This window comes from Gymnoscopelus braueri, assembly GCF_963280865.1.
Source record: "Gymnoscopelus braueri genome assembly, chromosome: 11".
Classification (NCBI taxonomy): domain Eukaryota; kingdom Metazoa; phylum Chordata; class Actinopteri; order Myctophiformes; family Myctophidae; genus Gymnoscopelus; species Gymnoscopelus braueri.
In genome coordinates, this window is record NC_137613.1 from 13,632,139 (window position 1) to 13,657,138 (window position 25,000).

General features: G+C 42.0%; 5 protein-coding genes across 5 annotated transcripts in view; 1 reads left to right on the forward strand and 4 right to left on the reverse strand.

Annotated features, from left to right (window-relative positions):
• Positions 1-12,328, reverse strand: part of LOC308094823 (peroxisomal ATPase PEX1-like) — a gene marked incomplete at its 5' end in the record, with an annotated part of 24,380 nt that extends 12,052 nt beyond the window's left edge. Inside the window, 13 exons of the mRNA XM_080441650.1 lie at positions 795-949; positions 1,106-1,276; positions 1,431-1,527; positions 1,656-1,788; positions 2,134-2,222; positions 3,632-3,795; positions 4,137-4,263; positions 4,827-4,946; positions 6,504-7,336; positions 8,390-8,504; positions 10,296-10,379; positions 11,385-11,540; positions 12,323-12,328. Coding sequence (XP_080297776.1) covers positions 795-949; positions 1,106-1,276; positions 1,431-1,527; positions 1,656-1,788; positions 2,134-2,222; positions 3,632-3,795; positions 4,137-4,263; positions 4,827-4,946; positions 6,504-7,336; positions 8,390-8,504; positions 10,296-10,379; positions 11,385-11,540; positions 12,323-12,328 — 2,250 coding nt within the window. The remainder of the gene's footprint in view (positions 1-794; positions 950-1,105; positions 1,277-1,430; positions 1,528-1,655; positions 1,789-2,133; positions 2,223-3,631; positions 3,796-4,136; positions 4,264-4,826; positions 4,947-6,503; positions 7,337-8,389; positions 8,505-10,295; positions 10,380-11,384; positions 11,541-12,322) is intronic.
• LOC308096048 (peroxisomal ATPase PEX1-like) overlaps positions 1-12,906 on the reverse strand; it is a 643,221-nt gene extending 630,315 nt beyond the window's left edge. The window contains exon 1 of the mRNA XM_080443314.1: positions 12,733-12,906. Within this exon, the coding sequence (XP_080299440.1) occupies positions 12,733-12,840 (108 nt within the window). The 5' untranslated portion in view covers positions 12,841-12,906. The remainder of the gene's footprint in view (positions 1-12,732) is intronic.
• Positions 12,907-13,109: 203 nt separating this feature from the next.
• On the forward strand, positions 13,110-18,463 carry rbm48 (RNA binding motif protein 48). Its single transcript, XM_080443346.1, has 5 exons — positions 13,110-13,236; positions 14,991-15,181; positions 15,787-15,932; positions 16,437-17,119; positions 18,190-18,463. Exons 1-5 carry the CDS (start codon positions 13,111-13,113, stop codon positions 18,250-18,252), a joined length of 1,209 nt encoding a protein of 402 aa, XP_080299472.1. The 5' UTR covers position 13,110; the 3' UTR covers positions 18,253-18,463.
• Positions 18,464-18,471: 8 nt separating this feature from the next.
• Positions 18,472-22,993, reverse strand: clxn (calaxin; the record flags this gene model as incomplete). Its single annotated transcript, XM_080443353.1, has 6 exons — positions 18,472-18,542; positions 18,652-18,756; positions 19,985-20,136; positions 20,590-20,694; positions 21,445-21,603; positions 22,918-22,993. The coding sequence occupies 6 exons, from the start codon at positions 22,991-22,993 to the stop codon at positions 18,504-18,506; spliced, it is 636 nt and encodes a 211-aa protein (XP_080299479.1). The 3' UTR covers positions 18,472-18,503.
• A 588-nt stretch (positions 22,994-23,581) lies between these two features.
• Positions 23,582-25,000, reverse strand: part of LOC308096057 (synaptotagmin-like protein 1) — a 40,657-nt gene continuing 39,238 nt past the window's right edge. Inside the window, exon 15 of the mRNA XM_080443337.1 lies at positions 23,582-25,000. This exon is cut by the window's right edge and continues 778 nt beyond it. The gene's annotated coding sequence lies outside the window, so the exon portion shown is untranslated.

The window sequence follows — 25,000 nt, forward strand, 5'->3', positions numbered from 1 at the left end:
GCTTTTAGGCGCGGGGCTTAGGCGCGAGAAGGGGCTTTTAGAGACAGGGTTTTTTACGCAAGGCTTGCAAGGAGGAGGAGGAGGCGCGAGGCGGGGCTTTGATACGAGGCGGCGCGAGGAGGAGGAGGCGCGAGGCGGGGCTTTGATACGAGGCGGCGCGAGGAGGAGGAGGCGCGAGGCGGGGCTTTGATACGAGGCGGTGCGAGGAGGAGGGGGAGGAGACGCGAAGCAGGGATTTGATAAGAGGCGGCGCGAGGAGGAGGAGGCGCGAGGCGGGGCTTTGATGCGAGGCCGACCTGGCTTTTGTTGTTCCCCCCCACATAGCAACCAGGAAGCTACGCTAGGGGAACGCTGAACACGCGTTCACACGCACACGTGATAATAGTTATTGTCCATGACGGAGGCGCGCCGACTCAGCAGAGCTTGAGGCCGAGGAGGCGCGCGGCGCGAGTGCCCGCGCCGACCGGCCGAAGGTCTGCTAGTCGAATCAGCGCCGTCCGAGTTGTGAACCGATAGGGGGAGAATAGATCTTTTCATGGGTTACAGTCTATGGTTACTATCCAGTGTCCACGACGACACACACGTTTGTGTGCGTGTGTGCGTGTGCATGTGTGCGCATGCACACACGCGTGCGCACACATGCACACGCACACACGCATGTGCATGCGTGTGCCTTGCATTCATTGCCCTCTAGTGTTGGTTATACAGAATTGCCTGGGTGGGTGGTAAAAACAAGCGCTCCTTTTTCAATTTCCCTGGAATGCCAATTTCCCTGTAACATATATACTGTGTACCTGGTCAGGGGGTTGTATGTGGAGGAAGCCCTGGATGAAGTGGGAGCCCTGCACCTGGGTCAGGGAGCGGTGCAGAGAGTGTTCACTGTGGCTGGAGAGGAGCAGACACACCAGGCTGGAGCGCTGCACCAACTCATCCACTATGTCCATGAGACCTGGAGGCAGGCAGGCGCGCACACACACACACACACACACACACACACACACACACACACACACACACACACACACACGTTTGTATTACCGTAATACATTTGTGAGGACATCAACATTTTATTACGCTTGTACAATGTATAAAAGTGATGTTTTACTCTGTGCGATGTGTTTCCGTAGGAGCGCCTCGGGGCCGTGCTCGTGCTCCGGCGAGGTGGGCGCCCCCGTCACGTGATCCAGGTCGTCCAGTAGGACCACCGAGGGCTGCCTCCACACCGCCTGCTCAAAAACCTCCTCCAGAGTCTGCCTCACCGTCTCCGCCCTTTTCCCTGGAAAATAAATACTGTTTGATTGACATGAAAAATGAAAAACAATGTTCGCAATTATTTGTGCGACAATTAATCATCAACTTAAATGTTGTAATTGTGACAGCCATAGCGAGCGTGTGCGCGTGCGTGTGCGTGTGTGTGTGTATCCTCCTACCTTTGAGCTTTTTGCAGTCCACCACCTCCACATGTGCGTCCAGGTCTTCCCCAGCCCTCCTGCACAAGGCTTTAGCCAGAGAGCTCTTCCCACTCCCCTGTAGAAGAAGACAACCAACATAACACCATGTGTACAGTATGTTAGCCCAGTGCTAACCATGCCAGCTAAAGGACAATCTCTTGTCAATCTCTCGGGATGGGGGGAGGGGGGGGGTTTAAAGGTTACCTTGGCTCCGGTGACGAGCAGCGCCCCGCCCCGGAGACCCCGTCCCGTGGACACCAGCTCTCGGGAGAGCGGACCGGCCTGGAGGCTGTAGTAGATGAACTCAAACCCAGTGGTGATCAGGTCCTTCATCCCACTGGGGTCAGAGACAATTTACAATTTAGCAGATGCCCCTATGCAAGGTTTTTTGTGGGGTAGGGTTGAATGTGTTTACAGAAATAAATATATAGATATATTATACCACATATATATAAGTATACCACATGGGAACTCATTTTTACAAATCAGATTTGAACCACATTCCTAGGTGGTTTTAAATGCAATTAAAGTCCAAATTAAATTTCCAAAGTCTCAGACTGTACACCTGACACTGATTTACACTTCCATATCATGTATTTCACAAATAAATGGGTCTGGCCTGCTGTCTGAAACAAAGCCACAGAGCTCGTACTGTAAAAGCAATAAATAGCACCAGACGTACCCGAGAGCACTCAGACAGGGAAGATCTGAATGGAATGCGTCGCCCGGGGATTTCACTGCTGGTGGTGTGTTGACCGGCTGCCTGTCTACCTGGATGTGACCAATAACACAACTGTGTTATTTCAGAACAGACTTAAACAAAATTCACTTTCACCCATTGCCGTCAAAATGTCTATCCAGAGGTTCTCAAACTATGGGTCGGGACCCCAAGTGGGTTTGAGGGAAGGTGGCGGTGGGGTCACACATTGACAATTGAAAAAAGACAAAATGTATCCTTCCTATCAAGTCTGTTTTTATTGATTTGAATACACTCTTTTATTTAAATTAAGGTTCTGGCAGAAACACTTGTATGTAGCTTTTAAACTATGTTGATGAGACACAAAGCATGAATCACAACATAGTGAATGTATTTTCTAATAAATATTCAATGTACCGGTATACCAGTGTTTATTTTGTTGACTAAAAGACTAAAATACAAAGATTTTGATATTTAGTCGACTGAGACTAAACCATTTCAGATGACTAAAACAGGACTAAATGGTGTGTTATTCAAAAGACTAAATCAGAATTTGCTGTCAAAATTAACACTACGGTATACTTTATTTAAGCTTTATTTCAACTTTGAAAAAAGCAAGGTGTAATGTACACCTGATCAGCTCAGAGACGGGTGCGTAGGCAGGGATCAGACGTATAGAATACAATAAAATGACCCGCACACCGTCTACACACTAAGCACAATAAGGACAACTTTATTTAGGCAAGCTAGACCTTCTTCAGGCATCTGATGTCTTTGAGATGCCTGAAGATGGTCTATTGACCGAAACGTCGCCTAAATAAAGTTGTCCTTATCGTGCACAGTGTACAGTAGACGGTGTGCGGATCATTTTATTGTATTCTAACTTTGAAACTGAAAAATGTACCCCCATAAACTGGGATCCTCCTGGTATAAAAAAAAGGTTTTGAGAACCCCTGGACTAAACTGTACGTACAGCAGTGTTGACAGCAAATTTAGATTTAGTTTCAGTCACAGTCTTTTGAATAAAATTCCATTTAGTTTTAGTTATATTTTAGTCATCTGAAATGTTTTAATTTTTGTCTAGTTTTAGTCAACAAAATATCATAAGATTTTAGTCGACTAAATCTACAGTTGTTTTAGTCAACTAAAATGTATTTTGGCGGGCCTTGATTGCCTGCTGAAAATAGCCGATCTACTGTACAAGCTCGCAGCGCGGCGCGTTGTGAGCTTGTAGATCTGCTATTTTCAGTCAATATATTAAGTATTTAGTTTTTATTTAGTTTTCGTCAATGAAAAAAGGAAGTCGACGAACATTTTTCGTCATAGTTTTAGTCAACAAAATCAACACTGAAGTACAGTAATGTGAATGCTGAAGAAACGGTGACAAAGATTATAAATGTGACTAATCTGACAGCATGAACAGTACCTGTATGGCTGCCTTGCGTAGGACAGTAGGAGCTAATAGAAACAGTATGAACAGTACCTGTATGGCTGCCTTGCGTAGGACAGTAGGAGCTAACAGAAACAGTATGAACAGTACCTGTATGGCTGCCTTGCGTAGGACAGTAGGAGCGAGCAGAAACAGCTGGTCGGGTGGATCGCTCTCTGGCTCTGGCTTAAGCACAGTCAACGCAAGCTCCAGCTTAGCTAAAAAATAGTCACAAGAATTTTTTAAAGATATATTTGTGGGGCTTTTCTGCCTTTATTGATAGTACAAAGTAGAGAGTGACAGGAAACCGAGAGAGAGAAACACGCAGAAAAGGACGTCGGGCTCAGGACGTCAAACCTGCGACTTGCTGTCAGGCTGCATTAGAGCCAATATGTGGTATGCGCCCTAACCACTAGGCCAGCGGCGCACCTGTTCACTATTTACTGTATGTACCACTATGTGGTATGTACAGTAAATGTCATGGTTGTTGATTTTCCAAACTCCAGGAGTAGTAACTTATCAGTATGATGAATTATCCTTCAAACCGGTTTCCACTCACCTTCATTTCCGTGTAGAGGGATGACGCTGCAGCGTGTGGTCAGACAGGCCAGCGGTTGGTGGCTCTGTGTGTGCAGCCAATCCAAGAAGGCGGTCTGGATGTCCTCGTCACTCTCGTCTGGCTGTGACTACAACAACAAGACATGGTGACAAAAGCTCTCAAAGCATCCGATGGCAATGAGCTTTTATCTGCTGCTGCCAAGCTTGGCAAACAATTTTACACTATACACACCAAGTAGATGAAATGACTGAGTGAGCCATCATTGGAACTGCACACTCACGACAGAATTTTTTTGTATGACCTAACGTGCCACACACTAGCGCTATTTCCTAAATAATATGTAAAATTATGATGTTTTAGTAATATTGCTCCTTGCTGTCAACCCGGTGAATAAATCACAGATTGAGGCTTTAACATTTGCTTTAATATGACATATCAGACACTATTATTAAGATTTGATGGAAGATGCTTCTCAACATACGGCTAGTTTGACTACTTCAAATGCTCCAATCTTAATGATAACCGAAAATAGCCTATCTACAAGCTTGAGAGCTTGCAGATCGGCTATTTTTGCTGCGCAACATCCATAGAAGACATGCTGCTGGCTTCTAAGGAATCCAAATGACTGAAATCAGTCGTGGCGACTGAGAACTTTAATCCATGTTTGTCATGAGAGGATCTGGAACTCACCGCTGGCTTTAAGGGCTGTAGGCGAATACTCAAGGCCACTTTACAGGTGGTCTCAACGGGCTTGATCCTCACCGTGGAGTGGGAGCTGATGTTCAGTTGTGTCGTCAAGTGCTCCGGCATCTAAAAAATACATGTTTCTTGTAAGATTGAACTACTGGGAAAGAGCCACGTTACCCCACTTTTAATATGCCGGACGCTATTTTGGTCATGTTATTATTATTGTAGGCGATGACTTTCCAAAAATGACTTTCAAAAATAGCAAAAAATAGCAGATCTACAAGCTCTCAACACGCCACGCCACACCACGACACGTTGTGTCCTTGTAAATCGGCTATTTTCACTATTTATCACATAACAAATTATATAGGGCTTAAGTGGTTAAAGTCAGCATATTCATAGTTCACATGCAAGTATGCCTTCCGTCACCTGCATAGGCCTGTCACAATTATTACATACTCACAATTAGGGGTGGGACGATATGGGTACCTCACGATACGATATATATCACGATATTAGGCCCACGATAACAATATATATCACGATATTCGACGATGTTCGATATATTGCGATATCACGATATTCGATATATATTGCAAGAAATTTCACCAACGATATATCACGATATCTGAAAATATCGATATCACGATATATTGCATGAAAATTCACCAACGATATATCACGATAGTCCTTGTATTCAATTCATAAACACATAAAATAGCACCAAACAGTTCAAAATCATCATTACACAAATACAGAGTAGGAAAAACAACGTATCACAAACAAACAAAAAAACAAAAAAAATAATAATAATATCGATATTTTTCGGCAGCATATCGATTATTTATCGCGGGAGAAAGTATCGCGATATATCGATATATCGTCCCACCCCTACTCACAATTTTTTTTTGAATAATCCTCATAATAATTTATGTTAAAAATGTTCATATAGGTGGGGTTGGCGAAAGGGCCTACTCTGTGTGGAGTTTGCATGTTCTCCCCGTGTCTCCTAGGGTAGTTAATACCCTCACAAAAACATGTAGTAATCCTGGTCACTATACCGCCTCCCCCATGACAGCCGGGGCGCCTGATGGAGGGGAAGGGAACTGGTTGGAATAACGTGTTCCTTCCACGCGCTACGTCCAACCAGGGAAACTCCCCCCTGTCAGGTGACAAGAAGGTCAGTTGGCTCTCATGCCTGAAGGAAGCATGAGCTCGGCCCTGGCCTCCCTACTGTGGGGTGACAGGTGTAATACTGGTGTAGGGCTGGTGTAGTGCCCAGGATCACTTAGGAAATTGGCACCGGGTGAAAAAAATGGGTTACAAAAATCGCGGGATAAAAATTTAGAAAAAAAAAAAAGATGTTCATATATTTTCCAAAACATCAAAGAAATAGTGGAAATAGCAGAGCTTGTAGATCGGCTATTTCCACTATTAATGTTTATTTTTAAGTATAAAGTAATTAAATATGTGTTATATGTCATATCTGCCATGTGAAACTTTTGTTTATGAAGGCTAAAAGCCAAACAGAAATGTTTATTTGTATTCATAATGTTCCAATAATGTTCAACAACAGAAACACAATTAAATGGTTAATCGTAATTATTTGAGTGACAATTAATCATCAAGTAAAATGTCAGTCTGGACAGCCCTACTACTCCTGCGGTTTGCCACACTCACCCACACTCTTCCACAGTGGATCTCCCCCATGTCAGGGTATCTCTGCAGGCCTCCTCCTAGCTGCTCCATGTGGTGACACACCACCCGGACCACCACGGTCTCCTCCTCATCCTCCTCCTTCTCCTCCTCCTCTCCCACCCTACCTGCACCTGCGGGATCCTTGGAGGAGGCACTCCCAACAACCTTCTTTTTCTCCGTGATCCGCTTAACCCTCTCCCTCCCTTCTTTGGGAGAGAGGACCCTGGAGAGCAGGCCGTAGGTCACCGCGGAGGAGCGGCGGCCTCCTCCTCCGGGCGTCCCGTCCTCCGTGCCCCGCCACCAGGGGAACAGATGAACCACCCCGGCCGCCGCCGCGCCGCCGCCGTGGGGGCTTATGGTGCAGACGTAGCCGGGAGGGGCGCGGCACACCCTGTACATGGAGTCACTGACGAGGGCCGGGATGGAGGGGACGGGGGGAGGAAGGTCCCTGACGGGGTAGCTGCCCGTTAGCATGTAACGCATCAGGCTCTGTAGGTCAGCTATGCCGCCCACTGCCCACTGGTGGTTAGGAGGGGTAGAGGACGAGGCACTAATGGAAGAGTTAGAACTGTGTCCCTGATGATGATCGCTGGTTTGGAATGACGTCGGCGGCGGCAGGGAGGAGGGGAAGTCGAGGTTAGACCGGCGTACGTGAGGAGGAGGAGGAGGAGGAGGAGGAGGAGGAGGCTGCTGGCCCCCCTGAGCGGCTGGGAGAGGAGGAGGGCCACTTCCCCCTCCCGCGCGGATCTTTGGAGAGACCATGAGCTCTGTGAACTGCTCCAGGCGGCCGTAGGGTACGGATGGCGAGAGGGATGCTACAAGGGGGTGTTAGGAAAAGAGAAAATTGTGCATTTACGTGCCATGCGTGAATATCGTTCCTATAATGTGCTATAGGCCTGGCCATTAAAGCTGGAAAAACTGAAGCTAAACTAACACAAGCCCATGCTTAAAGGGCAAGACCACTTTGGTACAGGTTTGGGTTGTGTAGTTACCTTGCCATGATGTAACTCCACAAAGGTGGACAAGAAATCTAATTGATTAGAAATTGATAATTCAAAATATCCTCCTCATTGACTTACATTGTACGGTGAAACAGCTGTCAATGTCTAGCCTGGCGTAGCCAGACTATATCACTGCGTGGATATGAGTCTGGTGCTTCCATAAGGACGTTTTTTTTCCCAAGGGGCGGGATCAAAACAATGGCCGTTGACGCAATTGGTTAGACCTACAACCAACTACCAATTACAGTCTCCCATATTCGAATACTGGGCCCTGATTGGTCACACACGTCTTCTGGAGCAGGAAATGTATTCTCTATGGAGCGGTGCCAGACCCAAATCGCAGAGTGCAATTTTTTTTTGCACTTGCAGATTCGTCTGGTCCCAGGCTAGTCAATGTCACTCTTTTAGCAACGTAAACGAATGCAAACAAAGTTGATTCAGACAACATCACCAAACCCAGTCCTGTTTGTTTTTTGGTTTTCTTCTTAATAAAAATGGCAAAATCAACAGGAAGTTGACAATTTTATCAGTTTTATATAAAAAAAAACAGTACTGGGTTTGATGATGTTCTATATTGTCTGAATCATCTTTGTTTGCGTTCCTTTGTGTACGTTACGTTACGTTTTTGACTTTGAGAGCTGTTTTACCGTACATCAATGAGGAGGATATTTTGAATGATCAATTTCTAATCAATGGAGCAATTATTTTAGATTTCTTGTCCACCTTTAGAGTGACATCATGGCAAGGTAAATACACAACCCAAACCTCTACCAAAGTGGTCTTGCCCTTTAAAGACATGGTGAAATGAAAAAAATAAACACACTTTCAGTGAATGTACGTTGGGTCCACCCATACAGCAATACTGACCTATCCTGATGTAGATGACTGTGCGCTGGTCCACCCATACGGGGAACACAGCGTCCTGGAACACCACTCTGATCTGATCCAACAGCTGCTGCTCCAGAGCTGCACTGTGGAGCTCCTGGAGGTGCATAGTGTTGCAATTTACTATATTATAATATTTTACACTTTCAAACTTTTCCAAATTTAATAAAAAAAAACATTTAATTGTGTGTGTCTTTCTGTCTTTGAACATTATGAATAGAAATTACATTTCTGTTTGGCTTTCAAGGCTTTGTAAACTAAAATTGCACAAAAAATAATCTAAATAAATTATGTTAAAAGCAAATCTACTTCTTACTTAAAACTTTCCTTATTATCATACATTGTGTGATTTTTTTATTTTTAACCACGTCAATGTGGGGTGTATATATGTTACAGGGAGATTGAAGAACCAGGGAGATTGAAGAAGGAGCGCTTGTTTTCAGGCAATTCTGTAAAATCAACGCTAGAGGGCAATGCAAGCCAGACTAGAGGGAGGGTGTGTGTGTGTGTGTGTGTGTGTGTGTGTGTGTGTGTGTGTGTGTGTGTGTGTGTGTGTGTGTGTGTGTGTGTGTGTGTGTGTGAGCGTTTGTGCGCACGCGCACACGCATGCACACACATGTGAACGCATGCACGCGTCCGCGCACACACGCATGCTCAAACTCAAACATGCTCATGCTTTCAATTTGGTTTATTGAAGGCAGGACTGTTAAGATACTTTTATTGTGTTCTGGCTTTTGTTTTAGTTTCTCCCTCACACACACACACACACACACACACACACACACACACACACACACACACACACACACACACACACACACACACACACACACACACACACACACACACACACACACACACACACACACACACACACACACACACACACACACACACACACACACTAATCCATGAAAAGAACTATTCTGTCCCTATCGGTTCACAACTCGGACGGCGCTGATTCGACTCATCAGAGCATCGGCCGGTCAGCGCGAGGGCGCGCCTCCTCGGCCTCAAGCTCTGCTGAGTCGGCGCGTGTTCAGCGTTCCCCTAGCGTAGCTTCCTGGTTGCTACATGGGCGGGAACAACAAAAGACAGGTCCGCGTCGCATCAAAGCCCCGCCTCGCCCCGAAGCCCCGTGCCTAAAAACGAGCGCTCTGTCTTCAATCTCCCTGGTTCTCCAATCTCCCTGTGACATATATACTCTGCATTCTTGAAAGGAAAGTAAGCTTTTAGGAACCCATGTGTGGAAAAAGCTACGCCTCCTCAAATTATTGTATTTTTGTTAAGTCGCAAGTACACAATATTTGGTACCCGTGTGACGTATGACACTAGTAATATTAATGATTCCTAGAGGCAGGTCAATTGATTTCTAAACTGGTTAGGTACCACTTTATAAATGAATAGCCCAGTAATACGGATGTTAAACTGTTATTACATGACTATTACATGACCCAATTTTAGAACAAACATGGGGATAGTTCTCATTCTACTGATCTGCCACCAAAATGTGGAATGTCCTGACACCATCCATTAAAAGGATGTGTAACACTGGTTTATTTAAAAATTGGCCTGAAAAAACATCAGAAGGGCCACAAGGGGAGATAAATGTAAATTCCCATAGAAAGGGGGTGTCATTCACTGCTGCCGTTTTTCCTTTTTCTCCTTTGTACATATAGTGTTTCTGTATTTGTTGATGACATGCATTATTAATTGCTTATGCTATGTTGATTCATTCAATACATATTACCACAATGGAAACAACAAGTCCCCAGGACTTGTTTTGTGTTATCCCTTTAGCCTTTATCCTTTTTTGTCTGACTGTACCACGTGCTGTTTACATTTCTGACTAAGTATTCAATCGATCAATGAAAACTCTGCTGCTTACCAGGATCTCCCAGTCATCAGAAGACACAGGCTCCACGAACACTTGATGCACCGATGAGACTTGATGACATGGCCTCAGGAAGCCCTGGAGGAAATCATCATCATTATCACCAAATTCAATACAGACAACCGTCTCCTCCTGGTCAAATGATTACATGAAATCTGTGTTTCTCAACGGGTACGGTACGTACTGCACCCTAGAATATTGTGTCCTACGCGAAGTGTAACCTGCCTGTACGTACTGTACATGGTCATAGCTGTGCTTCATGCATTAACCACCATTAGCCCTATTTGAGATTTCTATATTTCTATATTAAAATTGGCTACAGCTGGCCGGCCGGCGGACAACGGCCACATCAGTATGACTCAGACATAACCATAAACAAACCTGATATGCCCATATACTGTATAGGCAGGACCACGACCACGTCAGTATAACTCAGATATAACCATAAACAAACCTGATATGCCCATATATAGGCATATCAGCATGACTCAGACATAACAATAAACCATAAAATCTTCCTCCTGAGAAGTAATCTAATCACATTTTTGAACAGTGTACCGTGTAAAATCTGTTATTTGGTATTCAGCGATCATATAAGCAATACAATAATAAACAAACATGAATTTTCAGAGCAGGAACTTTTTAACCCATGATTAAATCCCGGAACGCATCTGTGTCATTTTAGATTTTAGCTATAACCATTATTTTATACTTTGGCTATTCAAAAATAGCAGATCTACAAGCTCATAGCTATGAGCTTGTAGATCTGCTATTTTTGGAAAAATCATGAAAATTTAAATTTATATTTTTTAAAGCGAACATTTGTAACTCAAATCTTTGCTTCTGGGGGTGCCTGGAACAAAACATTTTGATATGGGGGTCTGCGGCCAAATACATTTTGGGGGTCCTTGACATGAAAAAGTTTGAGAACCACTGATATAGAAACACACGTTTTTCAGAAACCTGTCAGGATATAGAAGACATTTGTAGATGCGTTCCCGTATTGAATGGGTTAACTAGGTGTGGGAAGGTTGAGTGAGAACCACTGAATTAAATTAATTTAAATACTTAGTGACCACCCACCTGCTCTCCATCTTTCAGACCCAGCTTCTGTCCCAGGTGGCGACACAGCGCCACCTTGTGGTCCTCCCCGCTGGAGGAGGAGGAGGAGTTTCCACTTCGAGTCCAACCGAGGAAGACAGGAGAGCCATGGTCCCAGGACAACTCCACAGCATGCTTCTGGAGACCATAACATGATGCACACACTTTAGATCAGGGGTCTTCAACACGGGGTCCGGGACCCCTAGGGGGTCCTCAGAGCTACTATAGGGGGTCCGCCAAATCTTTGTGTGATAGGATTTAGTTTTTTTACATTAACCACTTGAACCCTAGAATTCCTTTTCTGAGGGGAACATTAGCCGAAAATAGCAGATCTACAAGCTCTACAAGATCTACAACGCCTCGCCCTGCGAGGCGTTGAGAGCTTGTAGATCGGCTATTTTTGGCAAAGACGTATAGGTGTAGAGGGAAAAAATAGCAGACTAAGTAAAAAAAAAACGTTAATCTGAAACACAATTTTATACAATATAGAGTAGGGGGTCCCTGCTTCATCTCTCTCTCAGCTAGGGGGTCCTTGGCCTGAAAACGTTGAAGACCCCTGCTTTAGCTCAAGGGTTCCCAAACTTTGTCATGTCAAGGAAGGGCCCCCAAACTGATATATTATGTATTTGGCTGCGGACCCCAGTCTCAAAATTATTTTGTGCCAGGGACCCCCAGAAGCAAAATATTTTGTTATAATGTTCGCTTAAAATATGTATACTGTATATTAAAAAGAAAATCTCGATTTTCAAAAATAGCAGATCTACAAGCTCGCAGCGTGGCACGAAGTGACTCGCTGCGAGCTTGTAGATCTGCTATTTTTGAATAGCCAAAGTATTAAAAAAAAAAAATATTGTGACGCTATAACTACTTTTGCTGGGGACCCCCCTTTACTTAACTGGAGTATTTCCAATTTTCAGTACGTACATCTCAGTCAAATATTGTACCCAACCTTTTACTTTAGTGAGTTACTTTGTAGATCTTGATTATTAGAAAACATACATAACATTAACCATTTCAGTCCTGATATAAAACTTTGAAAAACAAAAGATTTTATACATTTGAAAAACTTGTGAAATGAGACATTCTGGACAATGAATACTTTTGCACTTTTGGTACTTTAAGTACATATTGATGCCAATACTTTTGCACTTTTACTGGAGTCAATGTTGAATTCCTGGACTTTTACTTGTAACAGAGTATTTCTACATTGCAGTATTGATACTTTTCCACTTAAGTAAAACATTTGAGTAGTTTTACCACCACACTGGTGTCAATAAACTTAAAGCTAACACACAAAAGGTGCCTATTATTATTATATTATATTACATACCTCGTTCAGGGAAAGATGTGCTACCAGTTTTGGTGGCAGGTGAATGAAGCAGTCTTTAGTGTTATTAAAGACCACCGTGACGGGCTGGATCCCCTGATTAACAAACATTATTATTAACACATGTTTGTCATTGTTGTTCCTTCCAAGCTAGCTGACATGATCACACAGTCAGCACAGAGCACACCATGATCGATCGATGTGTTCAGCGGTCAAGGCCAAAGCAGACGATCTAAAGACTAGTCCTTCAGAATAAGAGATTTTCCCCGCCGAACAATGCAACGTAATCATCGGCCAGTGTATGTAAGACGACTCTTACTCTGAAATGTGAGGTGGAACTTAAGGTTTGTTTTTCCTTTTTTCTCTCTTACACAAACAAACATGGCGGCGCCCGTCAACAAGTCTAGTTGCTGGGACACTCCTGAGGTTTATAAACACCACGAACAACATAAAGTCTGCATTTCAAGACCCAAGTACCGAGAGGGGAGGAAGGATAGAGCCGTTAAGGTGAGAACGTGTAGGTGACAATGGAAAATTAATAATGTGTGTTATAGTACAGTGGTTTTCAACCTTTTTGGACCCCCAAATTGACAAATATTAGCCCAGGGACCCCCATTGGAAAAGATATGCCAGGGACTCAACCATTTAGATTTCTTGGGGGTCCCAATCTACACTGTAACACCATCATTCTGTTCATTATTCTGTTCATTCTGCCTTTTTACCTATTTTTTTTTTACCTCTACACACTCTTTGCCAAAAATAGCTTCATCTTTGCCAAAAAATGTCCCCAACGCACTACGAGGCGAGTGTTCATTTAACTCTGAGAGTGTACAAATGGAACCAAATTTTGGTTCCATTTGTACACTCTCAGAGTTACAGACATATAAGGGTCAATTTGGTTGCTAACTATTAATTTGGCTGGGGACCCCCTGGAACCCCCTCAAGGACCACTGCTGGTCCCTGGACCACTGGTTGAAAACCCCTGCTGTAGTAGGTCTGTCACAAATCGCAATTATTTGAGATAATCGCAATATTTTTTTGCATAATCGTTTCCATGTTGAAAAATGTTCACACATTTTCAAATATTAGAAAAGCAGATCTACAAGCTAGTAGATCTGCTTTTAAAATTATTAAATATGTCAATTTCTATGTATGTTTCAGTTATTTGTCATATCTGTCCTGTGCAATTTTTGATTAGGAAGCCTAAAAGGCTTCATATGTTTGTTCAATGCCAAACACAATGAAATCGTAAATCGCAATTATTCGCTGATTAGTGACTATAATCCTCAACTTCAATTTGTAATTGTGACAGCCCAGCAACACTGTTATGGCATACATACATGCATGCTTATGTCTGCATTATAGTAAACCACTATTTTACAAATAAGTGAGCATTATATAATAGTGCCTTTTTAAAATGAATAATGCACAAGTTAAATTGCAGTGGAATTGTCTTTAAGGGGATCCTTTCTGCATGTCAATGCTACTTCATTATGCAATGTCTGTTGAATGCTGTTGTTTTACCTGCTAAAGATGGCTTTGAGGCAATAACATTCTTTAAAACGTCTGGTTCTCGATGCTGCATGGGTCCAGGGACCACCAGGGGTCCAAATGGAATAGAGGTGTGGAACTCTTGAGAGGGTACAAATGGAACCTATAGCCCTAGAATGGCTGTGATATTACATACATTTCATGTGTTCCAGATACAGAGCCATAGATCACTCCATTTGTAGACTCTCATGATTAAATACATCTTATTTCACTGTTTTCAACGTCGGGTTCGGGGACCACCAGGGGTCCAAATGGACCCTTACGGGCCTGTAACTCTGAGAGCGTGCAAATGGAACCAAATGGACCCGTATGGGTCCATTTGGTTCCATTTGCACACTCTCTGAGTTAAATTGACTCCGAACAAATTTTTTTTTCCTCTTACACAAATCCAGTATTTTCTTCTCTTTCATGTTTTTTTTGTTATTTTTTTACAATAGCCTACTGTGTTTTCTCTTATCCTCTTTTCAATACAGTAGCAAATGACTGCATTTTTATTTTAATCAATTCTCTTACAAAGATCCTGTATTTTCTTCTTTTTTTGCTGTTTGCATCGCGATACATTTTTTATTAAATCCATTTAAATTGTCACCAGTTTGAATCGATTTCGATACGATAAATCGTTACATGCCTATTAAAAAGCCTTTGTAATGATCATGTAAGGATGTATGTACACCGTCTTATTTCATACGATGTCTCTGCCCACACCCAAGGTGTACACCATCAACTTGGAGTCCCGCTACGTGATGGTCCAGGGGGTCCCGGCCATCGGCGTGATGACAGAACTGGTGCAGCTGTGTGCTCTGTACGGCGTGGTGGAAGAGTACCGGCCGCTGGACGAGTACCCTGCCGAGGAGTTCACCGAGGTTTACCTCGTCAAGTTCCAGAAACTCACCAGCGCTAGGTAATCCATATAAATAAATATATATATATATATATTATATACCCAGCGATTCCAGGATATTGCAATTGGGCCTCCAAATAATTGGCAAAACACACATTTGTTTATGATAATGTAACATTAAAAACGTAATGTAAAAATAAAATGTTTTTGGTATTTGTTCCTTTTAAAACCTTGATACTGATAAATAGTTTCAAATGTTTTTTTATTTGAGCAAATTACATGACAGTAGTCAAAAAACATACAACAGTATACAGTACATGAAAGTATGTACCTGCAACAATGAATGCCCTTTTTCACTTTTTTTTGCACACTATCAAAAACAATACAAAGAGAAATACACATAATAAAATAATTAAAATAAATTAATAATGCAAGTCATGGTCCTGATATTTATCACATGGAGAATAAAGAAGAAATAAAGAATAAAGACTGCCATATCAGCTTAATTAATTAAGAGAGACCTGCCATTTTGGAAAGAATCAGATTTGCACTGTCCATACAGTTTCGGACATACAGGGCACTGTCAACTAAACAACAGGTGATTTGCACCTGTTGTTTATTCTACTTGGAAGAAGTAAAGTGAGTGTTGTGGTCCTCTGTTTCAGAGCAGCCAAACGGCGCATGGACGAGACCAGTTTCTACGGCGGAGTGCTACATGTGTGCTACGTTCCTGAGCACGAGACCGTGGAGGACACCCGCCTGAAGCTGCAAGACCGAAGGCGCTATGTGAACAGGACTACTCAAATGATAGGTAACTGAACGACTTGAACCATATAGCGTCCCTATTCTGGGCATGGTCATAATAGGCGAACATTCTGCGAAAATAGCCGATCTACAAGCTTGTGTAGATCGGCTCCTTTTCGTCAAGGGGTTTCGGTGTAGAGGTAAAAAAGGATGGAGCCCAAGTATAGCAGTGGACTAAGTATATAGGGTTTAAAACATCCATAGGGGTCATGAGTAAAAATAAATACATTTAAAAACATTTCGTCTGTGGGGTGGAAACCTCTTATGTAAAAAACCGCTACTTTTCAGGATTCAATTTTAAAAGTAGTAGATCGACAAGCTCCGAGCTTGTAGATCTGCTACTTTTGTGTGACGCTGTAGTAATGATCAAGTAGGGCTTTAATTTATGTAAAAAACACAACATTTTTAATATGGAGATAGGAGGTTTCTGCCCGACAGCAACGATTTGCTAAATGTATGCTTGCTATTCATGAGACACTGACACTGTGGTTTTGTCATTTTGTTTACAAAGCAAGGGAAAAAAACGAGTGTACAGATGGGGACAAGGAGGCCACGGCGTCGGACAAGACCACAACACCACAGAGGACAACGTCAGCAGCACACCACCCGAGCTCCGACGACAACGGTACAAGACAGAGTTCCAGCTCCAGCCGTTACGTAGATCGTAGCTCCGTCCGCAACGCTGCAGGAGAGAGTTCGAAGTCGTCCAGCCGTTGTGGAGGCTTCCCTCTGTTGCCTCTCCCCCCTCAAGAAGAGCACCATTACAGACATAACAACACAACATACCACCTGCCTCCACAGACAAACCCACACAGGACTTTACCCACAGAGGACAATATGGGGACATTACATAACGCCGTCGTCGTTGATCAAAAACAGCAGCCGACGCAGAGCCCCAGCACGGGGCATCATACGCCGTTTAATAAGGGAGACGGAGGCCGCAGCAAAAGCAGGCCGACCCCAGAGAAAGCCCCGTCGATCAGATTCGTACCGAGGACGACACACTTGGAGAACAGGAAGCGTAAAACGGAAGAAGAAGCCAAGAACCACTTGTCGTCGTCGCCGTCGTGTGACGTTACGGGGGACAGCAGGGGGCCGCTGATCGGGCCGAAGCTACCCGAACCCCCGAGAATGGACATGGAGGACGCATCGCTGAACACCACTGTCGACCGCATCCGGAGCACCTTGCAACAGGTAGCCTTTTTGCAGTGGTGTTAACTCATTGAGTGCCCAAATTATTTCTGGCTATTTCTGGCCAGTACGATTTTGATTATAATTTTTTTTAAGTAAAAAAAAAGTGCTTAGGAAGCGAGATACAGCCTTTTTCAGTTATAAGTTAAACAAGGAGTGGATGGAGCTGCAAATCTTCAGGTAATGATATCTTGGTTGTTGTTTTTTTGAGTTTTTTTCTATCGTTTTCAAAAACACGTGAAACACGTTAATGGCATGTTGCACCATAGCGGTAAAACACGTGAAACACGTTAATGGCACTCAATGAGTTAAGTAACTAAGAAGTACATGTACACAAGTTCTGTACTTCAGTTCAATTTTGAGGTATTTTTACTTTACAGGAGTATTTCCAATTTTCAGTACTTTTACTTCTACTCCACTACATCTCAAAGGCAAATATTGTTTACTCCACTACAATTATTTGAAAACTTTAGTTACTAGTTATTTTTTACAAAACATACTGTACCAACTTCAGCCCTATATTTCGGCCATTTGAAAATATCCAATCTAAAAGCTCACAATGCGTCGCATGGCGATGAGCTTGTAGTGCATTGTGAGCTTGTAGATCGGCTATTTTCAAAAGATCCTCATACATTTTATACATTTGAAAACTTGCATAATGAGTACTTTTACTTGTGCACTTTAAGTATACTTTGATACCAATACTTTTGTACTTTTACTCAAGTAAATTTTTTATTCTGGACTTTTGCTTGTAACAGAGTATTTCTACATTGCAGTATTGATACTTTTACTTAAGTAAAAAGAAAAAATAGTACTTTTTCCACCACTGCCTTTTTGTGCCTGACATTCTGATGTAAATTATTACTAGTATACCGGATTTTTACTGTCACGTACCGAAAATAGCCATCTACAAGCTACAATCTGCTTTGTCAGCTTGTTATAGTTGTGGTATGAACTCTGCCATCCACTTCAGTGACAACGATTTTGACAAATGTATAGTAATCATTATTAGTCATCATGCTTGGTGTGAACTTGATTGAGGATGACAAGACAACTTCTCTCATTGTTTTTAGGTGGCGTCAGTTCCTGACATCAAGCCGGCGCCGAAAAAGATTAAACCCCGTCGTCGGATTTGATTGATGAGGCTCATTCAGGAGGACTCAATGCTGGACGTTTCGCAGAGATCTTTGGTTGAAAAAATAACAATCAACATTTGCAACTGTTCTTTTAGTCAAAATATTTTATTTACAAATGGGAGTGTGGCTTCAGAGGTGTGTTTCTATTAAATATACTGTAGATGAAAATACACGATTGTCTTCAAGATTGAAATGCGAGCTGCTCAAATGCTGGCTTTAAATATACTGTAGATGAAAATACATGATTGTCTTCAAGTTTGAAATGCGAGCTGCTCAAATTCAAGTATATTCTGGAATAGAAGGGGGAGAAAAACAGTGTGAGAACTATTTCATGGTATTGTTGAATAAAATAATTCAGTTATTCCGTTTTTCAACTTTCAAGATTTACTGTATCATTACCTTGGCATCGGGGAGGCAGTTTCCAAATGCTTCCAGCAGTAGATTCTCCTCTCTCACTGCCTTGTCAAAGTCTGCATAAGACAGCCTGCTGTCGTGGTCGTGATCCTGTGAACACGAATACAGAAAAGTTAAAGAAACGTCAGCTTTTTTTTTTATTTGAATCCTGAAAAGTAACAGTTTTGGACATTGGACACATGAAGTTTCCACTCGACAGAGACGATATGCAGGTGAGTGGTAGGGCTTTCACCAACTAGTCGACTAGTATAACCACTAGTCGACCTTGTTGGTACTAGTCGAGTAGTTGATTTGACTATTATTATTATCCCCCTGCCTTTATTTTTATGCAGTTTTAAAGGAGAATTCCGGACATTTAAAGTGTTATCTTTGATGTCTCGTTACTCACCTACCGACGTAAAAAAAAAACCCTCCGTTGTCATAATGGGAGCGCGTGGGTCAGGGAAATTCGTCTATTATAACCGATGCAAAGTTATTTTTTTCTCTACTACTCATTGTAGAGTCTCATGATAGTCCTGAACGATTTAACACTGGATGCTTGTTTCCAGAACCTGGCACACCGAGTTGCCAGGTTCTGGAAAGAAACAAGCATCCAGTGTTAAATCGTTCGCCATTAACGGTAGCCTCGCAGGAAGTTTCAGCGCATGTTTGACTATCATGAGACTCTACAATGAGTAGTAGTAGAGAAAAAAATAACTTTGCATCGGTTATAATAGACGAATTTCCCTGACCCACGCGCTCCCATTATGACAACGGAGGGGGTTTAAAAAATGACGACAGGGGAATCACTGGAAAAAAAGAACGCCACTTTTTACGTCGGTAGGTGAGTAACGAGACATCAAAGATAACACTTTAAATGTCCGGAATTCTCCTTTAAGGGAAGTGCTTCTGGCACAGCAGCATCTCCAAGGATCCTCAAAAGGGAGTTATTGCCCAATAATAGCCTATTATTGGGTTAGCGTTAGAAATAAATAATAGGCAGGAGGATAATAATAGTAATGGCATTAAAACAATTCCATTACTATTTTTTTCAAATAGGTAAACATCGACTAGTCGACTACGTACCACTGGTTCAAATTAGTAAATTCAGTAAAAATCTAGTCGTGATAGCCCTAGTGAGTGGTGATCTGTTACTATAACAGTCCCCTACCGGAAAGATTATAGACTCACTATGTGTTCTGTCAAACTGGCTAGGAACTGAACCCTCGACCTGTTCATTCATGTTCGTCACTCTCGACAGCATCAGCCAAACGCCTAACATGAAAATGTTTACATGACAGTAATGTGTTTTAATTGGTTCTCCCCTAGTCCTCCTCACCATCTTCTTGAGTGTGATCTCCACCAGGTCTTTGATTCCTTCGTCAGGGTCCTCCTCCGTGGGCTGTCTGATCAGGCTGTTCTTCAGCATGTGGAACATCTCCTCCCTGGAGATGTAGCCGTCGCCATTCAAGTCATACACCTCGAAGCAATCTGACACATGCAAATACCACTGTTATTAGACAATAGTGTGTGTGTGTGTCTCTTTGCTTGTATTACTATACTTGTGAGGGTCATGCAGTATATACAAATATAGTAGGATTTGAGAAATAGACATTGCGAGGATAAAAGGTTGATTTTATTTTGAGTTAGGAAAAGGTTAGGGTGAGGATTACGCTTTTAGAGGTTAGGTTTAGGGGTTAGAGTTGGAGTAATGCCTGATGTATAAATAGTTGCATGGCAGTATCGCACACTGAAAATAGCTGAGCTACAAGCTCACAACGCGTTGCAGCTCGCCATTTTGTGAGCTTGTAGATCAGCGATTTCCGACTTTAGGGTTAGGTTTAAAAATGGCAAGACATTTAAAAAATGGCAGTCTTAAAATTGCTGTCCCAAAACGTTTGTGTGTGTGAGAGAGAGCATTGATAAGTAATATTGGTCCATTACATTTAATTCTTTCATCCAAGGTCCCACGAAGAAAGATGGACAATCCTTCAATCCACTCCCTGGCGCTCACAAAGCCGTCATTGTTCTTGTCAAATGCATGGAAGACTGGGAGGCATAATAATGATAAAGAATTGTGTTCATAACAGTTCTGAGTTGTCTTTTTGCAGCACTTAACGATCACACCTTCACTGTCGGGCAGAAACCTTGTATCTCCATACTTCATCTTTTTATCAATTGTTTTACTTAATGCCCTGTTTGTGTACCGCAAAAGTATCTGAAATAACAGATCTACAAGCTCACATGTCACATCTTTGAAACGTTTTGCCTATAATGACATGCCCAAAATAGAGATGCAAGGTTGAAAGTTGTTACAGTAATGTGTCTCTGGGTTTTATACATATTTAACCAATGAAAAGTATAACTTCTGTCATGTGAAAACCTCATACTGTATGTCCAAAACTGAACTCAGGATTCAAATAAAAAAATAGCAAAAGTATCAGATCTACAAGCTCGAAATGTGTTGCTTCGCGCCGCGTTTCGAGCTTGCAGATCTGCTACTTTTGTGTGACACTGTAGTATGATCAATAGGGCGTTAATTTACGAAGAAACGTAAGAAAAGTTAGAATATACTGTAGAGATAAGAGGTTTCTGCCCGACAGCAACGATAAACAAAAATGTGTGACATAACTACATTGGATCCACTGGAAACAAATGTTCTTTTTCCGATTTCTTGAAAAGTAACATGTCCATACAGTTTCGGACATACAAGGTTTTCTGCCCAATGGCGACAACATTCAAAAATCAAATGTCAAGATTTAAAACTGGACAACAGACAGACAAGGCGTACTGTTGTACCTCTATCCATGATCATGTCGTCGGTCATTTGGAAGGTGTTGTGCAGGATGTTCCTGAACTTTCCTCTGTCCAGACCGTGGACCGTCCTCCCCGACACACTCTGATCTCCCACCAGGCCATTGAACAGCCTGATCAGACCCTCTGCCTCCGTTTTATTGACTGCATCCACACAAGAAGATCAGACAATTTACAATTTAGGCATTTAGCAGATGCTCTTAACCAGAGCGACTTGCATTAAGCAAGGGTAAACGCATACGTACATCAAATGCAGAGGGACAGTGTATTGCTTCAGTAAATAGCATCACGAGTAAAACAAGAACCTAGCATCAGTCTAGACAGGTTAAAGTGGTTAAACTTGTACATTACAAATATAGCAGCTATATACAATAGCTAAGCTACTTAAAGGAATTATTTTCTTTTTATAAAAAAAATATGTTTTTTGTTAAAAACTAAAGCTCTTTATTCTGATTGCTACAAGAGTGTGTGTTCAATAACAGTGGTCTATACCCTACTCTCCAGCTTTTTTGTTAATAAACAAAAAATACACGTTCAGATGGGTTGCCAAGTTGCCAAGACAAATCAGAAGAAAAAGTACCCATTTATCAGCTTCAATTTCATAGTGTTCCACTTTCAATTTAATGTGTCTGCTCATTTCTTTGTGTCCTCACTTCATCATGTATCCTGTAGCCGTAGGCCTACAGTATGTGTTCTCTCTCCTGGTTGGATAAAATTGGTGTCCTGACCTGAAATAGCCTACTGTTTAGTGCTTACTAAAGAGCTACAAACAGCCTCTATAACATCAATGAATGATTAATATCAGCATAGATCCATTTAACCCATAACTCTATGCATTTAACGCTCATCTTAACTAAATAAATCGCTAACTAAATAAGGAAAAAGAAAAGGTATGTATTTCCCAAGTTGGAAAGGGCTGAGGACTATAATAGGCAGTGGTGGAAAGTTACTAGTACATTTACTCAAGTACTGTAATAAGCCTTGTGAGCTTGTAGATCTGCTTTTTTATACATTTGATAACTTGTGCATAATTAGTACTTTCTACTTTCTACACCTTTGTACTTTTTACTCAAGTACATTTTGAATTCCGGACGTTTACTTGCAGTATTGATACTTTTACTTAAGTAAGAAATGTGGATACTTTTGTATCCCCAAGTTGGAAAGCACTGGGGAGTGGGGACTATATAATAGGTGGTTTTAATTTAAGCCAAAAAAAAGGAACAATGGTAATGTTGCTGATGTAAAAGCTTAACTAATCACCACCAAGTGCTTATATTGAATACTTTAAAAAAACACAAAGGTCAAATAATACACAGGACCTCAATGGAATTTAAGCCCTGGGCTTTTGGGGGGGGGGGGTTATCCTTTTAGCACCCTTTTGTATAAATCTGTACCACAGGACCTTTTTTACAAACTGTTAATAAAGTATTCAGTTCAGTCAATCAATTCAATACTCACAGTGTTTGACTTGTTTGGACAGCCTTTCAGCGAGGTTCTGGATCAGCTTTCTGTTCATAGCAGACATTTCCTTCATCTTACGTCGGGTCGTAGGTTGTTGAATGATCAGGATAGTAGCGGCGGTGGCTGAACTCTGCAGACATGTTTACATTCCTTCACCATGGCAACAGCGCACTCTACGTATAGGCTACGTTAGAGACGTCAGGGTCCACATACAGTACAGTATTTTGCCCAGCAGAGGGTGCTAAATACGTCTTACCTCTTATCAGCTCGGTAGACCTGCCTGTTTAAAAAGACTTGAAGGTTGAAAGAATGTCTGTAGACCTAATTAATCTCATTTATTGACATAATGAAATTGCAGAGATATTCTAGAAAAATTAAAAAGGACAATAATAATAATAATAATTGGCCTATTTTCTGAATTTCTCAGGACCACGTTAAAATGGCCATGGACATTCCAAGGGTGAAATTATTACCATGATGAACCATTAACTGTAATGTCACAAATGCATTTTTTTAAATGGACAGGGCTTCCTCGAAAAAAAATATTTTGTACGGATTTCACCTGTATAAATAAAGGTCAAATAAAATAAAATAAAATAAATAGCATCCCAACCTGATAATTCTCTCCCAATACCACCAGGTGAAAAAAACAGTAGCAATATTGTTCTTCAGTCCATGTTTATTCATTAATTTACAGTAGGATTACAAACACGTCTTCAGCCTTAATTCATTCTTACACAATAGACATAATGTGAATTATTAAGTGAAATGCATATCGTTGCCGTCGGGCAGAAAAACATTGTATCTCCATATTTAAACGTATGTTTTTTTTGTTTTGTTTTTTCAATAACATTTATGCCTTACTACTTCATCATACAAGAGTGACACACAAACACAACAAAAATAATGGAAATAGCCGATCTACAAGCTGTGAGCTTGTAGAGCTGCTGCTTGCACTATTTTTTGAACAATTTGAAAGTGAAAGTGCTTAAAGGTATGACGGGTTTTTACAAATATTTAACCAATGAAAAGTATTAGCAAGATGAAATAATAACTACATTGGAGCCATTGGAACGCAGGTTCTTTTCCACTCCCCATTTCCCTGAAAAGTGAGGGTTTTGAACTTTCCTCCTGACACTTGATTAAAATCGTTGCTGTCGGGCAGAAACCTCTCATCTCCATATTCTAACTTTTTGTATTTTTTTCATGAATTAACGCCCTACTTGATCATACTACAGCGTCACACAAAAGCGTCAAAAGCAGCAGATCTACAAGCTCGAAACGCGGCGCGAAGCGACGCGTTTCGAGCTTGTAGATCTGCTGCTTTTGCTATTTTTGAATTTGAATCCTGAATAGTGACAGTTTTGGATGCAAGCCCTGTTTTCCTACCGGGCCACGCCCCCCCCTTCGCCCCTAGTCGGGCGATAATTTACGATTCTGTGCCTATCGGTACATAACTCGGACCGGGCTGAGTTGGCTCAAGCGAACTTGGCAACGTTCGGCACGGCACTTAGCGCTCGCTCGGTGGCGCCTCTCGTGGCTCAAGTTCGCTTGAGACTGCGCCCCCTCCGTCGCGGTCCAAAACTATACTTTAATCTGTGAAAGAAAAAGTAGTCCGCGGTTGTTGGAAAAAGCAGTGTCTTAAGCGGGAGTCGAGCCTGGGTGGTGTGGGTTGGGAGTTTAATGATTAACGAGGCACGCCACTGAGGCCAGTGCTGACGTTGGGTATTCGGGCTGTTATTAGAATCTGATAACTAGGGGTGTGCCGATACACTAATTTCACCAAACGATACGATACGATATTTGGCTCACAACTTCGATACGATTTCAATACGATACGATACGCACTTTTTTATTATGAAAAATGTATGGGGGAGAAAAAAAAGCAAATGCAAACAAATAATTCTGTTTTTGCATTATTCAGACATGCAAACTTGTAGCTTTTCAGCTACAATAGCCGTTTTGAATCCAAATAGGGCAATAGTGCGACACCTGACCCTAAAAAAAAAACAGCATGTTGTCACCCTTTTCACCTCGGGGGTGTTTGCATGCCTGATTATTATTATTGTAAAAAAAAAAA